Genomic DNA, 18351 nt, shown 5'->3' on the forward strand with positions numbered 1-18351 from the left:
CTCGAACTACTAGAAGTCGACTGTAATATCTCAAAATTTGTGGATTTAATTAAAGCATGATTGAGAAGAAATTTTCAGAGAAATTACTGAGAATGAAACCATTAAAATATGGTCTACATAATCATAAAGCTAATTTTGAGAATTTAGGATTTTTTTTTTTGAAAATTCAAGAAAAAATAGTTAAGGATTAATTTTTGACCCAAAATTTTTGAAAACATTATTTTATGGGCCAAATAAACTATTGAAGGGAGAGAATTTGGGAATCAATTAAGAACTCATTTGAAATGACTTATAAGTAACTTTTTAATCGTGATCTACAAAATATAAAATAAATATATTAGAAGAGTTTTATCTCATTTTATGTCAAACATAGTTACAAGTAACTTTTGATGCCGTGCCAGGCAGGCCTAGTTATGCTTAAGAACCAAGAAGGATCCAATTGTAAGTAAATGGAAACCCTGAGGGCATAATGGTCATTCCACGTCCCAATTCCACGTCCCCCAACAAAACCCCCACCCCCATTTACTTTGCCAAAACCACCTCCGCCCTTTCCATTTTCCCCTCTTGCCTGACCTGAACCCGAGAGGGTTCGAGAGACCCCCCCCCCCGGGGGGGGGAGAGGAGGACGGGAAGGAGGTGATCGGAGAAGTTTTAGGCGTATGCAGTTTTAGAAACTGATTTAGGTGAGTCTTCTAAATCTCCTTTTACTCTTAGTTTCTTCGCTTGGGGGAATATTTGGGAGTGAGAGAAGTGGCTGAAATTTGGTTCTAGAGAGAGAAAGTCGAAGAATAGGAAAGCTTTAGCTGAAGCAAGAATTTGGAGTTGAGTGAAGGGGTTTTTGGACTGCATATGTTTGATTTACTTTGTTTTATAACTTTCGAACATTGGGTCTGTGATTTTGGATTTAAACTCTTTGTTTTGGCTTCTTTGAGCGCTGGGTTTTTGATGAAGTTGAAGATGTTGTGATGTGTCTATATATATTTATATATATGAGATGTAGGATGTTTACTTTTTCTTTTCAGAGATTTGGTGACTGGGAAAAATTTCCAGACTTGCTGTTAAATGGCGTGATATGTAGCAGAGGAAAGGAGATAAGTAAAGCCTAAAGTGAAGATATATAGGAATATTTTTGGAGGTAAGTGTGTGCGCGCGCGCGCGCGCGTGTGCGTGTGTGTGGTTGTTCAATTTGAAATGGAAGCATGGGTTTGAATTGACATATATGAAATATATGTGTGTGGTGACTATGCTGATTGAAAGTGATGATTCGGAAGAATTATGAGTGTGTGGGTAGGCTTGCTTGTCAAATCTGGAATTTTAGTGGCAATATTTCAAACTGGAAAATTGAAGAATTATTATTGGTTAATGCTGCACAATTAGTATTGTTATGTTGAATTATTAGATTAGGCTAAAAGCTCTACTGTAATGGTAAGAAAATAGTTTTGAAGCTGGATAATTTTCAGAACTAACGTGGGGGGGGGGGGCTGTTGGAAATTTGGGAGGTGTTATTGTGATTAAATGCTACGAACATGAGATACACATATAATTATGCTTGAGTGTGCCATAATGGTTGACGTGGGGAGCTAGGAATTGATTCAAATTTGCTGTTTAATGTCCCTGGGTGTCAAGAAATTATTTTATATTGCGGAATTTGGTTAAGGACATTAAAACAATGGTTTAAAATCTAATATGAAGGATGGGATGTTAGAGTTTGAGTTTGAGGATCTTTTTCTTCCCTGTTTCAGACAACATTATTTAATTAGGGAGAATTGAATTTGACTATGTCTTGGAAGCTTAAAACTGGATTCAAGGTTTGTTGTTTGATGTGCCAAATGCTTAGTAATTGTTCTAGATGAATGGACTGCATTTGGGACCATTAAGATGAGAATTAAATCAAGTTTGAACATATTGAAATGGTGGCTTGATCATTGTTTTAAGTCTGGGAAAATTTTCTAGAATGTAAGAATAATGTTGAAACCTCAATATAGATGCTTAAATGTTAGAAAATTGTACGGTTCAAATTATGAACTAGTGTATGAGATGCTATTTAAAATTCTTGGAGTGAAAGTCTATGGCCATATTGTGCTCAATTTAAAAAGAACTGGAAATAAAGAATTTATGGTCTCTACAAGGCAAGATATAGAGTTAGAAATATTATAATTTGATTAATACATACTATCTTCTTCCTTGTTTGGACAACTCTATTTTTTGTTAAAAATAGATATGTTTTGATTTGGCTAATGGTTTAATAAACTTAGAAGGGTAATGGCTTGAAAATAAATTAAAGTTACGATCAAATATAAAGCAAAGAGCTAATTAATTTAATGAATTAAAGTTGGAAACAAAGGAAGTGAATTTGTTGTCTTAGTACAATAGATGAATATGTGTGTGTGTGTTAATCTGCCCTTGCCTATATAATTTATAGGATTTGATATTTGCCCAAGTCCGTTAAGAGAGGAGCCAAGAAGGAAGCAAGGGGAAGGTAGTATAGAAGAAAGAGCAAAAGGTAATAACTTCTTTTCTTTTATGTGATTGTGCATTGATTGAGGCTTGTTTAGATGTGCCATTATGCTTATTGTGCATGAGAACATGTAAATTGCCTTTGCATGATAGCATTTGTCATGACAATATGTGCTGGTTTTCATTTATTTTGGAATGTGGGCGCGATAGTTAGCAACTGACTATGTGAGTGTATAGTGTATATGCATCATTGATTATATTTGGTTACAAGGTGTTGTTTTCTTTGGCCTGGGTAGCATGTTTGTTTGTAATATTGTATGATTACATGAATGAATTTTTCAGTACTGAGATTCTTTAGAATCTCATCTCTTCTTCCATGGTATAGAGCAAAAGCAAGTACTTTTAAGGGCAAGGGAGGTATGATTGGTGGAGCTTGAAAGTGGAGGAGGCTGGAGAATCTATTATGTATTTTGTTTAAATATGCTTATTATATTTTGCTATTCTAGATTGAAGATATAAATGTGTATGTATATGTATATATATTTTGTTATGTAAGTCCATAAGGAGGTGGATAAGGGCAGATAAACTACAAGTAACTGCCAATGATATAAATAGTCTGTGTGCTGATATTTGTTATTATTATGCCCAGGATTGTGTGTATGAATATATGTACTCTTTTAATGGGCCAGTGATCAGGGTATGGAATGCTAGGCCCTACGATCGATAATTGACTTAATACAGGTCCTAATGGTTGGATGGAAAATAAATGGGTTCAGGTGGTTGAATGCGAACTTGGGTCTTTTTTTAATTTTACCAATTTTGTAAAGAGGGTTAAATCAAGTGTTTGATTTTTGAAAAATTTGAATTTTTCAGAAAACCTCATTTCTTAAACAGCATCAAACCCTGTGTTTGGTAAAAGTTAAAAAAAATCGTTTTTTGTAGGATGAAACCTTACTTTTAGTGATTCAAAGTCAAATAGAATAACTTTACTAGTGCATGGGTATGACATCAATCACCTAAATGTATCCAAAGAAGAATAAAAGTGCTCAAAGTAGAACAATACATAGGGATTGTGCTAAAAATCAAGAACTATTTGGAAAGCCTTCGATGATCAGCCAAAACTGTCATGCCTCTTTCTTTATTAGGGACGTTTTTGTAATCAGAAGAGTAAAGCACACCTAGTATTGCGAAGCCAGCTACAAATGTCACTGGCTATCAGAATGGCTGCAACTATGAGTGTATGGGCTGCGTCCTTGATGTTCAGTTCTTTATTTTCTACGGGGACGTATTCCTAAAATGTTCTTATTGAAGGGGACGCCTGTAGGTATTAAAATCATTAGTGCTACAACATGCATGATAATCAAATCAAACAAGAGTATGTTAATAGGCTAACTTATATGTATAAAAAAAAAACTAAATTAGATTCTTTTTTTATGGAAATACGAGAAAGAAGGGGGGAAAGGAATTTTTGAAGATTTGAAGATCTATAATGTTTTTTTTTTTAATTTCTTGTAATCGTTTTACTTATTATTATTATTTTTCAGTCAAGAATATGTCAGAATATTGGCATTTAATTTTTGGAAATTTCAGAATATTTTACATTTAATTGCTAAAATTAGGGTTGAGGCTATAAATAATTTTCAACGATATCATTTTGTACGCCTTTATATGAAACAGAATTGGGCTCGACACGACTGGAGAAAACTTGGCATTGGCAAGTGCCTGAAAATATGACATTTTTCTTCTGGCTTGGGAAAAGTGAGAGACTGATTACCAACAAATTAAGAGCCATAATAGGGATGTCAGAGACGGCGGAATGCGCTTTATGTCACCAGTGTGAGCAGAGCATCATACAAACTTTGAGAGATTGTGAGGAAGCGAGGAAGTGTAGGAGCTACTTTTAGAAGCTAACCATTATACTGCCTTCTTCTCTTTTGACTTGCAGGAATGGCTTCAATGGAACATGTCGAAAAACCCGACTCAAGCTCGGTTCAGAAGGTGGCCATGGACTAGAATCTTTGGTCATGTTTGCCGGCTCATTTGGAAAGCACGGTGCTCAAGGATCTTTGAAGGAACTGTTCGGACCCGGCTCAACCTGCCAACAATGTATTTTCCATCTGATGGACACAGCTACAGGAAAGTATAGACATCTTTTGCTAAAGGGAAACGAGGAGTGGAGTTTAATATGCATCAGTCCGGTAAAATATGCGGAGGGGTTATGAGGAACGCGGAGGGAGAATAGGTGTTGGGATTCCAACATGCACTGGGAAAATTCCCTGTTACCATAGCAACGGTCCCTGCGATTGAAACGGGAATCCAAGTCTGTGCAATTACTCTTCAGAGACAACCCATCCACCTGTTTTCAGATTCGATAGAAGCAATCAACACTTTGTTGAGAGATAATGGAGTTAATCATCCGTTTCAGAGAGAAATTGAAGAGACATGCCAACTACTGTATAAAAGCCAACAAGTTCAGTTTTGGTGCTCATCACTTTAATGAGCATGTTAAACTCATCAGATCTGGACTGTCTATATCTCATTTGGATCGTCCGGATTTGATTGCTTTTTTATTTTTATTTATTTAAAATAATTATTTTAATATGTATAGAATTTAAAATAAAGATAATCTCTTTTTTCTAAAAAATAGTTTTTTATTTAAAAATTATTGATTAAAAATTTTAAATCTAGACTGTTCAAATTAAATATAAACAATTTAGATTTGATAAGTTTTAGAGTACTTATCAAATTGATGAGTAATGAAACTGGTTCTGTTCAAATAGTTCGTGTAGAGAGGGAGGCGATCATGTGCACAGATACCCTAGCCAGGGGAGATCACTCAATAGATAATCAGGTTCGCGTACTGCATCAAGTACCTGTCAACTGCAGAAGTATTGTTATGGAAGAGACCCGAATGGAGTCGACGGGAAGGTTTACTACTAGCGGTTAGGATTTTGGTTTTCTTTTGATCAAGCTCTGGCCTGCCGTTTACATTCCAAGGAAAAAAAAAAAAAGAATTAAACATTGAATTTCTTTCTCCGAGTTTCTCTCTTATTCTTTGTTTGTCTGCTATTCTTCCCCGCTTCCCTTTCCCCTTTACTGTTTTACATTACTTTTATATGAAAACATTTTGAAAAAAAAAATGATAGATAGATAAATATTCTCTTCATCTTTTATTATAAAAAAAATTATTAAAATCAATCAGTTCATAGAGTTAGCTAAATTTAGTTAAAAGCAGTAAATATATAAGATGTAAATAGTTTTTTTAATTATATCCTTATTTATAAAAAGAGTGTATGAAAAATAATGAGTAAAAATTTGTTGTAAAAAGATAATAAGTGGCCTATATTAATGGAAAAAAAACAAGTTTAAAATTTTAGATAAGGATAATTTGTTTCTTATATTTAAAGATATTACTATGAAAGAAATTGTTTTTCAATTTAAATTTAACAGCGACATAGTTGCTCTTGAAAGCCATCTTGTCTATGATGGCATACCACATGTTGGCAAAAGAGGAGGAAATACGGGAAAGCATACCTACTGAATTGTCATCCTTGGAAATTTACCATGTTGTTAAACCTTCGTCATTCACAAGTTTCAAATTTCATTCTCTTCCTTTCTTTTCTGTAACTCTTTCATGCCAGCTTGCAGGGACGGCCAGATTTTAGTATCTGGACTTGATTTATACCTAATTTACATGATATTTCTTGAGGTTTCTCATCTCTTAACGCTGTTGGATATTGGAAAGGGACTGTTGGCTCCTCTACGGGGCTTAATAGCTAACAAAACGAAGTTATATTATATTTTATTTTTAATATAAAAGTCAGATAACTAATTTTTGAATATTAAGAAACTTGGTTAAGTTAATTATTTTTAATGATTGAGAGTTGTCTTTCCTAAAATAATAATTTTATTAATCATGTATATTAGAATAAAAACCATTCAAAATGTGTAATTACCATAATCGAAAAAAATAAATAAATATGAAAAACAAAGTAAATTGAGATCTTATATATATGACCAAATTGAATTTTTAACTAGTTTTTATATTTAGAACTGAAACTAGTAGTAATTAACAGTGCTAATAGTTTAATTAAAAACATGAAAATGCACTAAATTAAGAATTAAGGGAAAAAAAATACGTGCACTGCAAAATGGTTTTCCCATCTTCTTTGTAACTTGGAAAGGAACTGATTCAACTGCTATGTCACCCCGATGGGCTGATGCCTAATAATTGATCATCAAATCATTTTGACTTTTGCCATAAAAAATCTTGGGGAGTTGTTAGGAAGTCGATTTACTTGCTTTTTGTGAGTGTTCAAAAATCAAATCAAAAGAATTTCATCCAAATTTTATAAGACAAGTTTATATAAAGAGTGTGTGTGTGTGTGTGTGTGTGAAGTTAAACTTCTAACTCATCAGATTTTTCAAAAAGATTTAAACACAAACTTGGAATTTCATTTATAAAATATACATGCTTATATTGAGTGTGTCCCTCAAAAAAATAAAGTTATGAACCATATTGAGTAATATGTCTATTATTGTTATGTTTTTTCTCTCGACAGTACATGAGCTGAAAACTTCCATTAAGCATTAATTAAGTGGGGTTAAAGGAGAAGGCGGCAAAACCAAGCGGGGATAGGGGCACTGGGCGTAGGGTGGGGGCGAGGGTACGGGACTGGTAAAGATGAAGCGTGGGAGAGTAGAGAGTGTTCAACTTATCCTATTTTGGTCCCGTTTAATTCGGGACTGGACGGGTGGACGGAACAGTAATTAGGATTGGACAGGTATTTATTTTCAAAAGCGAAAAATTATTTGTTAATAATAATAATTAGATTATTCAATTCATTTAATAATAATTAAAAAAAATTTTATAGTGATTTTTAACTCTTAAATTACAGTGTTATCTCAACAAAAAATTTTTTCTCAATAAAGTAATTTATAAAGCCATTGTATATAAAGTGTTTCTTTTATGGTATCTTTTTTACAGTAATGTTATTATACTTTTTTACATTATATAATTAAAGACAGTGAACCAATCAATCAATGTTTAAAGTAATGCTGTGCACGAATCTATTCTCAACGAAGCAAAATTTTGAAAGAGTACTTTATAAATGAAGGCGAATATAAGACGAGGGAAGACTAAAACAAATCATTAAAAAATGGCGGCTTTGTAGGTTTTTTTTTGTTGCCAGAGGCGGCTTTGCAGTTTAAAATAAGATCATACCAATCATCTAAATAATTAATTATAAAAGTAACACTAATAATCAACTACAAAAGTAAAACTTCATCACGAGCTTACTGTAGAGGCGGCATGGAAAAGGCAACGAGGAGAGAGAGACAGTGGAAGAGACAAGAATAAGTAATGTCATGGGACGGGAAGAAGACAAAATTGAGGGATGAATTAATAAGTGTCAATAATTTAATAAAGACAAATTCGTACATTTACATGAAAAATTACATCAGCATACTATGTATAAAATCCAAATTTATACTCATTCTGATCTATAATATAAATCATTTTAACTAATTTATTAATATCAAAAAATGGTAATTAATTCATCAAATATGTTTTGAATTGAAAATATTTTTCAATACCCATATTAAATAAGATTACTAAGGATACAGAAAAATACAAGAAGTTATATTTAAGCATTAATTGTATGGACAAAATTCACAAATAAGTATTAATTACTCTTTAAGTGACTTATATTTTAGACCAAGTCATTCTCTTAGAAATGACTTATATTATGGACTGAACAAAGGGAATATTCTCTCTCTCTCTCTCTGTTTTTTTTTGGAATGAAAACGGAATGTTCTCTCTTTACTTTGTAAATATAACCAAAAAAAGTATTCCTACATGTTCGTTAGGAGACTAAGAGATTTATTGGCATAACTATTAAATTAAACGGCTTCCTTTCAAGATTTATAAGATCTTTTGGTACTTCCATGAAATTATATGGTGTTTGGTAAATTATTGGTATAAGTTCACAAGTATTTTTGACCTTAACTTTTTTTTTGGGTTTTAATTGGAGTATTTTGACACTTTTATTTAAAAAATCATGGGTCCCACAATGAAGAAAACGGATGTTGGTTAATTTTAATGATGCCGGCATTATTGAGCTGTTCTTAAACTTAGATTGGCAGGTTTGAACGCAAAAAAAGTTCTCTCATATATTTTTATAGGTATTTTTCATTTCAAAACTCTTTTTTAATTATTACTGTAAACTTAAACACATATACAAAAGCATTGAATTGCAAGGATGCGTCTGGTTCAATGACCAGAATTATTTGGAAAAGAAGGAAGGAGAGGGAATGGATCTTAATGAAGTCCAATCAGTAATTTTGCTAGCAGTAAAACTAATAGAATTAGTTCCACATATATAATTCCAAAATCTTGGCCATTACCGAGAGAACTCACCCACACATACAGTATTTGTATATAATACATATACAAATCAAACTCAAGCATTTGTTATTGGCACAACTCGATCATTCGAATTAAATCATTTTCCATTCAGGAGATCAGATAATAAGCAAGACAAGGTCTTAGTGGAGGAACCATCTCCACTAAGCGCTTTTGCAGCAGCATCCTTGTAAACCTGAATGCTTCTGTTGATTTCTTTGCCTTCATCACCTTCCATTACTCTCTTCACAATCCCACAAACTTCCTCCTTCCCCACAATTCCATTGTTATTATCGTGCTCTTTCTTCGGCCACAAAGCAATCTTCAACTCCTCAGTTATCAACACTGCGTTCATTCTTTGCTCTGCAAATAGTGGCCACGCAATCATTGGCTTGCCATAGAACACACTCTCAAGCGTGGAGTTCCAACCACAATGAGTCAAGAACCCACCAGTGGCCTCGTGTCTCAGGACTTGGATTTGTGGGGCCCATGATGGGACCACAAGGCCTTGGTTTTTGGTTCTTTCAACGAAACCTTTAGGCAAATAATCAAGTGGGCCCTCCTTTTTTGCACTCAAATAATCTGAAGAAGTAGACTCACTTGGGGTTCTCACTACCCACAAGAACTTGTGGCCACTCATCTCTAACCCTAGAGCAAGTTCATGAACTTGTTCAAGTGACAGTGTTCCACCACTCCCAAAAGAGACATATAAAACTGAGTTTTGTGCTTGATTGTCCAGCCATACTAAACTCTTCAAATCTGACTCGTTTTGGCCAGTTAATTCAGTTTTTAAAATGGGCCCCAATGGATAAACGGGTGGGTATTTATGGTTACTCCCTTGTAGAGCCGTTATTACCTCTTGTTCCAATTCTTGGAAGCTATTCACTATGATACCATCAGCAAAATCAAACCGTTTACAGATGTGCAGAATTGTTTTGTAGGATTCACTCGATCTATCCTGAACTGTGTCCGGAAGATCCTTGCCAAGAAAAGCTATGCAGCCTGAAAGGAAGTTCCATTAGTTTAATTTCTGATAGATATTATTAGTTTCGTTAAACCAGAAGAAAAAAAAACTATGAAACCTGGGAGTTTTAGGGGTTGTGATAGTTCTCGAAACCCTGTAGAAACAGTGTCATGATCGTTGTGTAGTTGGGGAAAATTGAGGCAGAAACACAGTGAAGTTGCTCCTGAAGCATAATAGACGAATGATTTGAGGTTGAATTGCTTCGCAATTTGTAATGCATCCACTGAGAAGAAATCCACAATCATAGCAACAAAGTGATGATCTCGAGATTTTAATGAGTTCAGAGCATCATGAAGTGATGAAAGAGAGAGCATGACAGTAAGATGCATTTGTGTTGCCGGGTGGACGGCACTTTGAGGGATGTTGTTTTGATTCACTTGTGGGAGAATAGTGAAGTCTATGTGAGGGGGAAGAGATTGGAGGATTGAATAGGTGGTTGTGGAGGGAGGGCCAAGTGTTGGGATGAAGAGAGTGACATGGAAGTGAGGATGATGAACGACAAGTCGTTTTGCAAGCTCTACAACTGGGATGAGATGGCCAAAGCCTGGACATGGAACCATGGCAATGCAAGGATTTCTTTTCTCCATGGATGATTGATATTCTGGATGTTGCTTCACATACTTCCTTTTAAGTACTTCTATTTATAGGAGTAATTAAAGCAAATATAGTTTTCTTTATCTCAATTAGTGTTCTAAAATTGTTTAATTATACTAAGAGTAGTTCGATTTATAAATTGCAACTTGATGCCACTCATTTTTTATGCTAGCATCTTTTGTCTTTAATGCTAAGAGAGGCCCACTACATTCATAATTTGTAGTTTGAAAAATTGATAGGTTCTATTAAAAATATTTTGAGCTTAATAATGATGAGTCCATGTGGACGTGGCATTTTTTGTCGGTTGACCTCGTAAACGTGTAAAATTCCCTCACATGGGCAATATTATATTGGGATAATTAATCTAAAAGTCCTTATAGTTTCAACTAATTTTAAATCAGGTCCCTATAATTTTTTTCTTTTTATCATGTCCTTATACTTTTACTTGTTTTTAATTAAGTCCTTGTATTTATTTTTCTTTTTATCAAGTCCTTATAAGTTCACCTTATTTTTAATTAAGTCCTTAAATTTTTTATTCTTTATTTTATAAATTCTAATAGTACTATTCTATAAACATAAAATAGTATTTACTATTCAATATTAGTTTATAAACAATAATATTCTAAAAATAATAAATTATTATAATAATTTTTTTGCAAAAAAAAATAATTGTTCTAAAAATTTTTCTTGAATTAATTAAGTATATTACTTATATTTTATTATATAATTATTATTTAATTTAATTATTAATATTTTATTTCAGTATCAATTTATTTAATTAAGTTTATATTTAATTAATAAATAAAAATTAAAACTAGATGGACCTGATTAAAAATTTAGTGAAATTATAAGGACTAAATAAAAAAAAATAAATGCGAGGACTTAATTAAAAACAAATGAAAGTATAAGGACCTGATAAAAAGAAAAAAAACTATAAGGACTTGATTCAAAATTAGTTGAAATTACAAGGACTTGTGGATTAATTAACCCTATTATATTTCTTTCTTTTTTTTGCCATTAGGAATATTATATGCTCAACAGATGAACATATGATAGATATTCGTTTCCAATTGCTAGCCAACAAATATATCTTATCGGAATATATGCCTTGAATTTTCTTTGTTTTTTTTTTTTGGTTGGACTTGATATATTCTGTCTTGCTTTGATTATTGAATTTGGTGGCTATATAGACGACAATAATGTTAAAAAAATCATCAATAATTGCTTGCTTTGCAATACAAGAAAACATTTTATAAGATTGTAGGATACTTTATACATTCTTATTATAAGGGCAAGCCAAAAGCTTGAGACAATGAACGAGATCAAATTACTTAAAACCTATAAAGGAGCTGAGACGCCAATATTTTGCTAGGCATATTCTTCTATTATATATATATATATATATAAAATTTTTCTGTTATTAGAAAATGACGGATTTATATTGTAATTTAATTGGTTGTTGTTCATAGTAAAACCTTTAGATAGTTACTGTTAGTTTTTTTTTTGGGGCATATAATATAGGGGTCTTTCCACGTTAAATTTAGTGTATTACATGCTATTATATCTTGTTTTTACTTTTCAATCATTTCCAATAACTCAACCCTATATGTAAATCTTTGCAAATTTGTTTTTTTTTTCTCCTCTCAATATAGTGAAAATTCTGGCTGCTTTTATGTTTAGGCCATCTTTTTTTGTGCAAATTGATTAGTAACCTTGTTCTGAGCTTTATCATATCGTGTTTCAAATTAAAGGAATGGCTAGTGGAAAACCCGCCGGTACAAAACGGAATTGGATTCTCTCCACTACTCTTCCCATCCTCTTCCCCTCCATTACCCTCCTTTTTTCTTCACAACCATTGGATCAAAACTCCAATGGTCCAGATTTAATATGTTATAACATTTTATAAAAATAAATATTATGATAAAAAATAGATAAATAAATTTAAACTGTTAAAATCTAATCTGAACAGTTCATAACTACAGACTGTTATTATAAAGCAAATTTTTTTAATTTTTTTTATTACAATTGTAAACTGTTCAGACCAGATTTTAACAGTTTAAATTTATTTATTTATTTAATAACATTATTTTTATAAGATGTTAAATATGGACCATTGGAATTTTGATCCAATGGTTGTGAAGAGAAAAGAAGGGTAGTGGAGAGGAAGAGGATGGGAAGGTAGTGGAGAGGATCCAAGTCCGTACAAAACCTGTTGTGATTTAAATATTTTCTTCATCGAGATGAGATCACAGACTTTTACCTGGAAAACAACGCTTGCTATATATTTTATCGTATGCCATCAGATTTTTTTTTTTTTGGGGGGGGGGGAGTTGGATCACATTATCTGATATGTTTATGCTTTTTGAACATGTACGCGCATATGATTCTCACAATATAAATATAAATTTTATTTATTTGTTTATTTGGAAGAAAACAAGAAATAAAATGCATATAATTCTTCATCTTTTGAAATATAGACGTTTTGTCTTATAAAATTCGGGAAAAAATTATGGGAAAATGGAAGTTGAAAATTGCAATATTCTAATTCAAGCATATAAGAGGTCAAAATCCTAGGGAAAAAAGTGATGCCTGATCTGGTATTTTACAAATATAGTTAAATGACAAAAATATCCTTATATCAAAAAGTTTATTAATAAGTTATAAACTGGTAATAACAAGTATTGAACAGCAAATGATAAGAAATGTACTAGCAATAACAAGTTATTTGTTAAGAAGTTGTGAATTGGCAATGGCAAGAAGTGTTAAACAACCAATAACAAGAAATATACTAGCAATTATAAGTTTGATAGCTTTTTTTTTTTTTTTACAAAAAAATCTTATACAAGGTCATTTTTGTTATTCAACTACATTTGCAAAATACCATATCAGGCACCACTTTCTTCCTTGGGATTTTGACATTTTAAGTGCCTGAATTAGAGTATTGCAATTTTTAACTTGTTGTTATATCATTTCTCTAGATTCATCCTATATTTTAATTAAAAATTAAAATATAGATATGACATGTATAAATAAGATTTAGACAACTTAAATAAAGATGTATGAAGAATAGTATGCAATTCATTTCTCACAAAGGTCTAGGGGTTAGTAATGATATATATATATATATTGAAATAAACACAAACAAATCAAGAATCAACCAAATCTATAAAATTAAGACACAGAAATAAAATAATAAAAGCATTTTGAAAAATTAATCTTTAAATCCGTTGGTTCTAAAGCTAGAAACATCCTAGTTGGGACAGATTAGAGGAGGGAAATTGGCAGGGTTAGGGGATCGTAAGTGGAAGCTCAAGCCTCAAGGCCATTAACAATCTACTACCTCTAGTTCTTAATATGAGAGCTGTTTTGACATTTAATTTGTTTTTAAATATAAAACCATAATCCACTTTGTACTCATTTGGATTAGCAGTGAATGATTGTGATTTCAAATCATTGTAGATTTTATAAATGACACTGGCTATAAGTGATGTTGGTTAATTATGATTTTTATTTGGATATGTTTCTTTTATAAGTTATTTTAAGAATTGTGACTATGTTTGGTTTCCATTTATTAAAATAACTTATAGATGTATAATTACCAAAAAGACATGAATTTAATAAATATTATTAAATATAATCATTTGGGGAGAGATGTTTGGAAGAGTATGAGAGGGTAAATTGGAAAAATTTTGTTTGATAAAAATTGATCGGGATTTTTCAAATGCATAAGCTACTCCTTTGTGCTTATCTTAAAAGTGCAGTGAAAGAATGAAATATTGTTTTATCGGGATTTTATAAAAATTACTCATACAGGATAAACATGCTTCATAGTCACTTATTTAGATTTAAACAAACTTTTTTGAGCTCTCACAGCTTAACCAAATAGGCACTTTGTCTTTTATATTTATTTATTCTTTTCAAAGTAGTTCTTGTAGTTGTACATATTAAAAGTTTTATTAAATAGTGGTCTTGGCTAATACATATGATTAGTAAGGATATTCTAAGAAAGATAATACTTAATTATTACAAATAACTAACTTAGTAAACTTTTTTAATCTATTCAAATTAGTCAAATAGCTATTATATTAAAGGCCAGGGGTAGTATAATGTCATATGGAATGAATCCCCCGAATTTTGACAATAATTAAAATAAGAACATCGTATGACGTTAAACTTAAATAAAAACAAATTATTGTTAAAGATAGAGAAATGCACGACTAAGCCAAATAACGATAAAATATACATTGAAACTAAGCTCTCATCTCTCTATTTGCCATTCGAATTTTTCCATTGATTTGTTAAACTAGCGAGTATTCTTGAAAACGAACCATCTTTTCCAAGCGCTTTAGCGGCAACATCCTTAAACACTTGAATTCTTCTATTAATCTCTTTCCCTTCATCACCTTCCATTACACTCTTTACAATTCTAGAAACTTCCTCCTTCTCCACAATAATCCCATCATTATTTGCATTCTCTTTTGGCCTTACAGCAATCTTCAACTCCTCACTTAGCATCGCAGCATTCATTCTTTGCTCTGCAAACAATGGCCACACAATCATAGGCTTGCCATAGAACACACACTCAAGTGTAGAGTTCCAGCCACAGTGAGTCAAGAACGCACGAGTTGACTGGTGCCTCAACATTTCAATTTGCGGGGCCCATGATGGAAGCACAAAGCCTTGATCTTTGATTCTCTCAAGAAACCCTTTTGGCAGATAGTCAAATGGGTCCTCCTTTTGTTCATTCAAATAAGCCGAATAAGCATACCCGTTTGGAGCCCTCACAGCCCACAGGAACTTGTGGCCATTGGTCTCTAACCCTAAGGCTAGCTTGTTAAGCTGGTCATGTGACAGTGTCCCTCCACTCCCAAAAGAAACATACAGAACAGATTTAGATGGTTGATTGTCTAACCATTTTAAACACTTTGAAGTTGTCTCGTTTATGCCAGCTGACTTACTCTATAAAATAGGGCCCAACGGATATATAGGAGGGTATTTATGGTTATTTTCTTGCAGAGCTGTTATTACCTTTCTTTCCAAATCCATAAAGCTGTTTAGTATAATACCATCTGCCAAATCCAATCCTTTTCTAATATGAAGAATTGTTTTGTAGGATTCACTTGTTCTGTCTTGAATCGAGTCAATGAGATCCTTGCCTTGAAGAGCTACACAACCAGCAAAACACATCAATAGTAATACATATTGCTTTTAACTTGATTTACTAAGGGTTAATGTACAAATTTGTCTAGAAGTTTTCACTTAGAGGTGCTAAGCATTCAAAAGTATTTTTTTAGGTCTTTTATCCCAAAAGTTTAAAATTATAGCAATATTGCCCTCTACCATTAGAAAATTAAGGTTGACTATTAAAATAGTGATGTTGACCATTCAATGATAGGAGGTAACATTGTTTTGATTTTAAACTTTTGGGAGAAATTTGAACCTAAAGAAACTTCCGAGTGTCCCATGCTCTTAAGTGAAAAATAGGATAAAAGTACAAGAGATAGCCAAGGTGGCCAAAGAAACAAAAAATAGCTTGAAACTTGGAAGTTTCACAGGCTGTTGCAGCTCACGAAAGTTAGTGGAAAGAATCTCAAGATCCTTATCAAGTTTGGGAAAATTGAGGAAGAAACTTAATGAAGGACCTGATGAAGCACAATAAGTGTATGTCTTGAGGTTGAATTGCTTTGCAACTTCTAAAGCATCCACTGAGAACACATAGTGATCATAGCAACAAGGTGATAAGTTTGAGAATCCGTCAATGAAATCAAAGCTTGAAGAAGTGAAGAAAGAGAATATAACACAATGAGATGCATATGTGTTGCTGGATGAACGACAGTGGGGGGCATGTCATTTTCATTGACTTGTGGAAGAATGGTGAAATCTATGTTTGGTGGGAGAGACTGGAGGATGGAAAGTGTAGTTGATGAGGGAGGGCCAAATGTGGGAATAAGGAAAATAACATAGAAGTCAGGGTAGTGAACGACGAGCCGTTTTGCTAACTCAATGAGTGGAATGAGATGGCTAAAGACTGGACATGGAACCATGACAATGTAATAGTTTCCTTTCTCCATTGATAGGTTGGTAGCTTTAGAGACTTAAACATCGACTCAGTTATAGAAGTTGAGAAGTTTGATTTCTTAGATGGTAGATTGATTTCTATTTATAGGAAGAGCAATGATATGAATTGGATCAAGAAGTAGAAAGCTGCGAGAGACAAGTAAGGTATCCAAATACTATTTTAATTTCTAAATTATACTACCTCTGGTTTTTGATATAGGAATTAGATAGCTAATTTGTAAATATTAAGAAAATTAGTTAAGTTAGTTATTTGTAATAAATGAGTGTTGTCTTTTGTACAATATCTTGTTAATGATGTGCATGATAATAAAAACTCTTTAGCATGTGTAATTACCATGTGGATTAGTTTTGGAAAAAAAATGAATCAACATGACAAAATGGATTAAGATTTTATATTTAAAACCAAATTAAATCTCTAACTACCTCTTATATTTAAGACCGGAGGTAGTATATAATATACCTTGAACTTTAGACCCTGTATCGATAACTTCTATTAGGGGTGTTCACGATGCTTGTTCACCCGGTGCACTAGCCCGAGCCCAGGGAAAAAAGGCCCAGCCTGGCCTGAATAATTGAAGCCCAAAAAAAAAACTTTTGGGTACGGCAGATCACGGGCAGGGCCAGGCTTCGAGTAGGATTCCTTGCCCTGCCTGAGACATATTACTTTTTATATATTTTTTAATTTTTTTACATTAATTTTGGTCTTCCCAAATCCCAATCATAGCAGCAGCCTGCGACCACTTACACTCAGACTCACTCACTCAGCTCAGGCACGCCACTCACCACTCGACCAGCCCTAGCCAAGCAGCAGCCACCCCCTCGTGAACGAAGTCCCCCTCTCAGTCTTCGTCTCACTCTCTTAGTCTTGCCTATCACTGTGTCACGGTCTACCTCTCCCAATCTCCCTCTTCAGCTCTTCCCTCTCAGTCTCCCTCTCGATCTCCCTCTGTCTCTCAGTCTCCCTCTGCATGTCGCTGTGTCGTGATCTACCAGAAGCAATGACTTCCGACTAGCTCCACTTCATCTTCCTTCACCGACTAGCGAAGCAACGACCACTGACTAGCGAAGCAGCACCATCGACCAGCAAAGCAGCTCACAGCAAGGCAGCCTCCAACTCTGTTAGTTAGTCTCTCCCACCCATTTTCTATCCATGTTTCATGTTTGGTGTGCATGTTATTGAGGCTATCTGATATATTAGTTAAGTAAATCTGCAATAATTTAATTCACATGAAGTTACTAAAATAACTACTTTATACGGCTACATCTGACTTATACTTTTGGGCTGCCGTCTTAATCGATCCAAGAAAATGAATTAAGTATGAATGTATGATGCACTAATTAATTACGTAGTTAGTTTGTTGCTCTGATTAAATAATCTGATAAGCAATGGTGGGAACATGAATAAGCTTGGAATTTTGATAATGAGGACATTGCTTCTTAGCTAGCGGTTTCGTAAAGGTAGACCAAAAAATGAATAGACATTAATTTGTGCCATCACCCATTATGATTATTCTTTAGGCAGCTAGTAGTTTGATGTGTTTTGTTTTGATACTATTGGACGCCTTGCTATTTTGGCCATTCCTTTTTATTAGACCCAAATACAGAAGATATGACCAATTTTTAGGGAGATTAATTATGGTATGAGAATTCAATAATAATCACCCCTTGGCTTCAAGGAACAACTTATTTTGCTATATTGTTATAGTAAAGTATTATTGTAGCTTATTAATTTGTTCAACCTTTGCGGAGGTATACCTTTTAATTAATTTGTTCAGGATTATCTTTGTTCAATTCA

The 18351-nt window shown here is 33.1% G+C and overlaps 2 protein-coding genes and 1 long non-coding RNA gene across 3 annotated transcripts; 1 reads left to right on the plus strand and 2 right to left on the minus strand.

The window, feature by feature from the left end:
• Positions 1-564: 564 nt before the first annotated feature.
• On the plus strand, positions 565-3220 carry LOC114751132 (uncharacterized). Its single transcript, XR_003740714.1, has 4 exons — positions 565-683; positions 1023-1135; positions 2423-2503; positions 2843-3220. It is a non-coding gene; the product is annotated as an uncharacterized LOC114751132 (long non-coding RNA).
• Positions 3221-8949: 5729 nt separating this feature from the next.
• Positions 8950-10481, minus strand: LOC114751131 (hydroquinone glucosyltransferase-like). The gene is made up of 2 exons (XM_028939793.1): positions 9943-10481; positions 8950-9862 (listed from the first exon to the last, which is right to left on the minus strand). The coding sequence occupies exons 1-2, from the start codon at positions 10469-10471 to the stop codon at positions 8961-8963; spliced, it is 1431 nt and encodes a 476-aa protein (XP_028795626.1). The 5' UTR covers positions 10472-10481; the 3' UTR covers positions 8950-8960.
• Positions 10482-14744: 4263 nt separating this feature from the next.
• On the minus strand, positions 14745-17526 carry LOC114751123 (UDP-glycosyltransferase 72B1-like). Its single transcript, XM_028939788.1, has 4 exons — positions 17448-17526; positions 15974-16183; positions 15507-15643; positions 14745-15437 (listed from the first exon to the last, which is right to left on the minus strand). The coding sequence occupies exons 1-4, from the start codon at positions 17524-17526 to the stop codon at positions 14745-14747; spliced, it is 1119 nt and encodes a 372-aa protein (XP_028795621.1).
• Between the last annotated feature and the right edge of the window lie 825 nt (positions 17527-18351).

The sequence above is a fragment of the Neltuma alba genome, unplaced genomic scaffold (assembly GCF_004799145.2).
Source record: "Neltuma alba isolate B1F8T4 unplaced genomic scaffold, ASM479914v2 tig00006763_pilon, whole genome shotgun sequence".
Lineage (NCBI taxonomy): Eukaryota > Viridiplantae > Streptophyta > Magnoliopsida > Fabales > Fabaceae > Neltuma > Neltuma alba.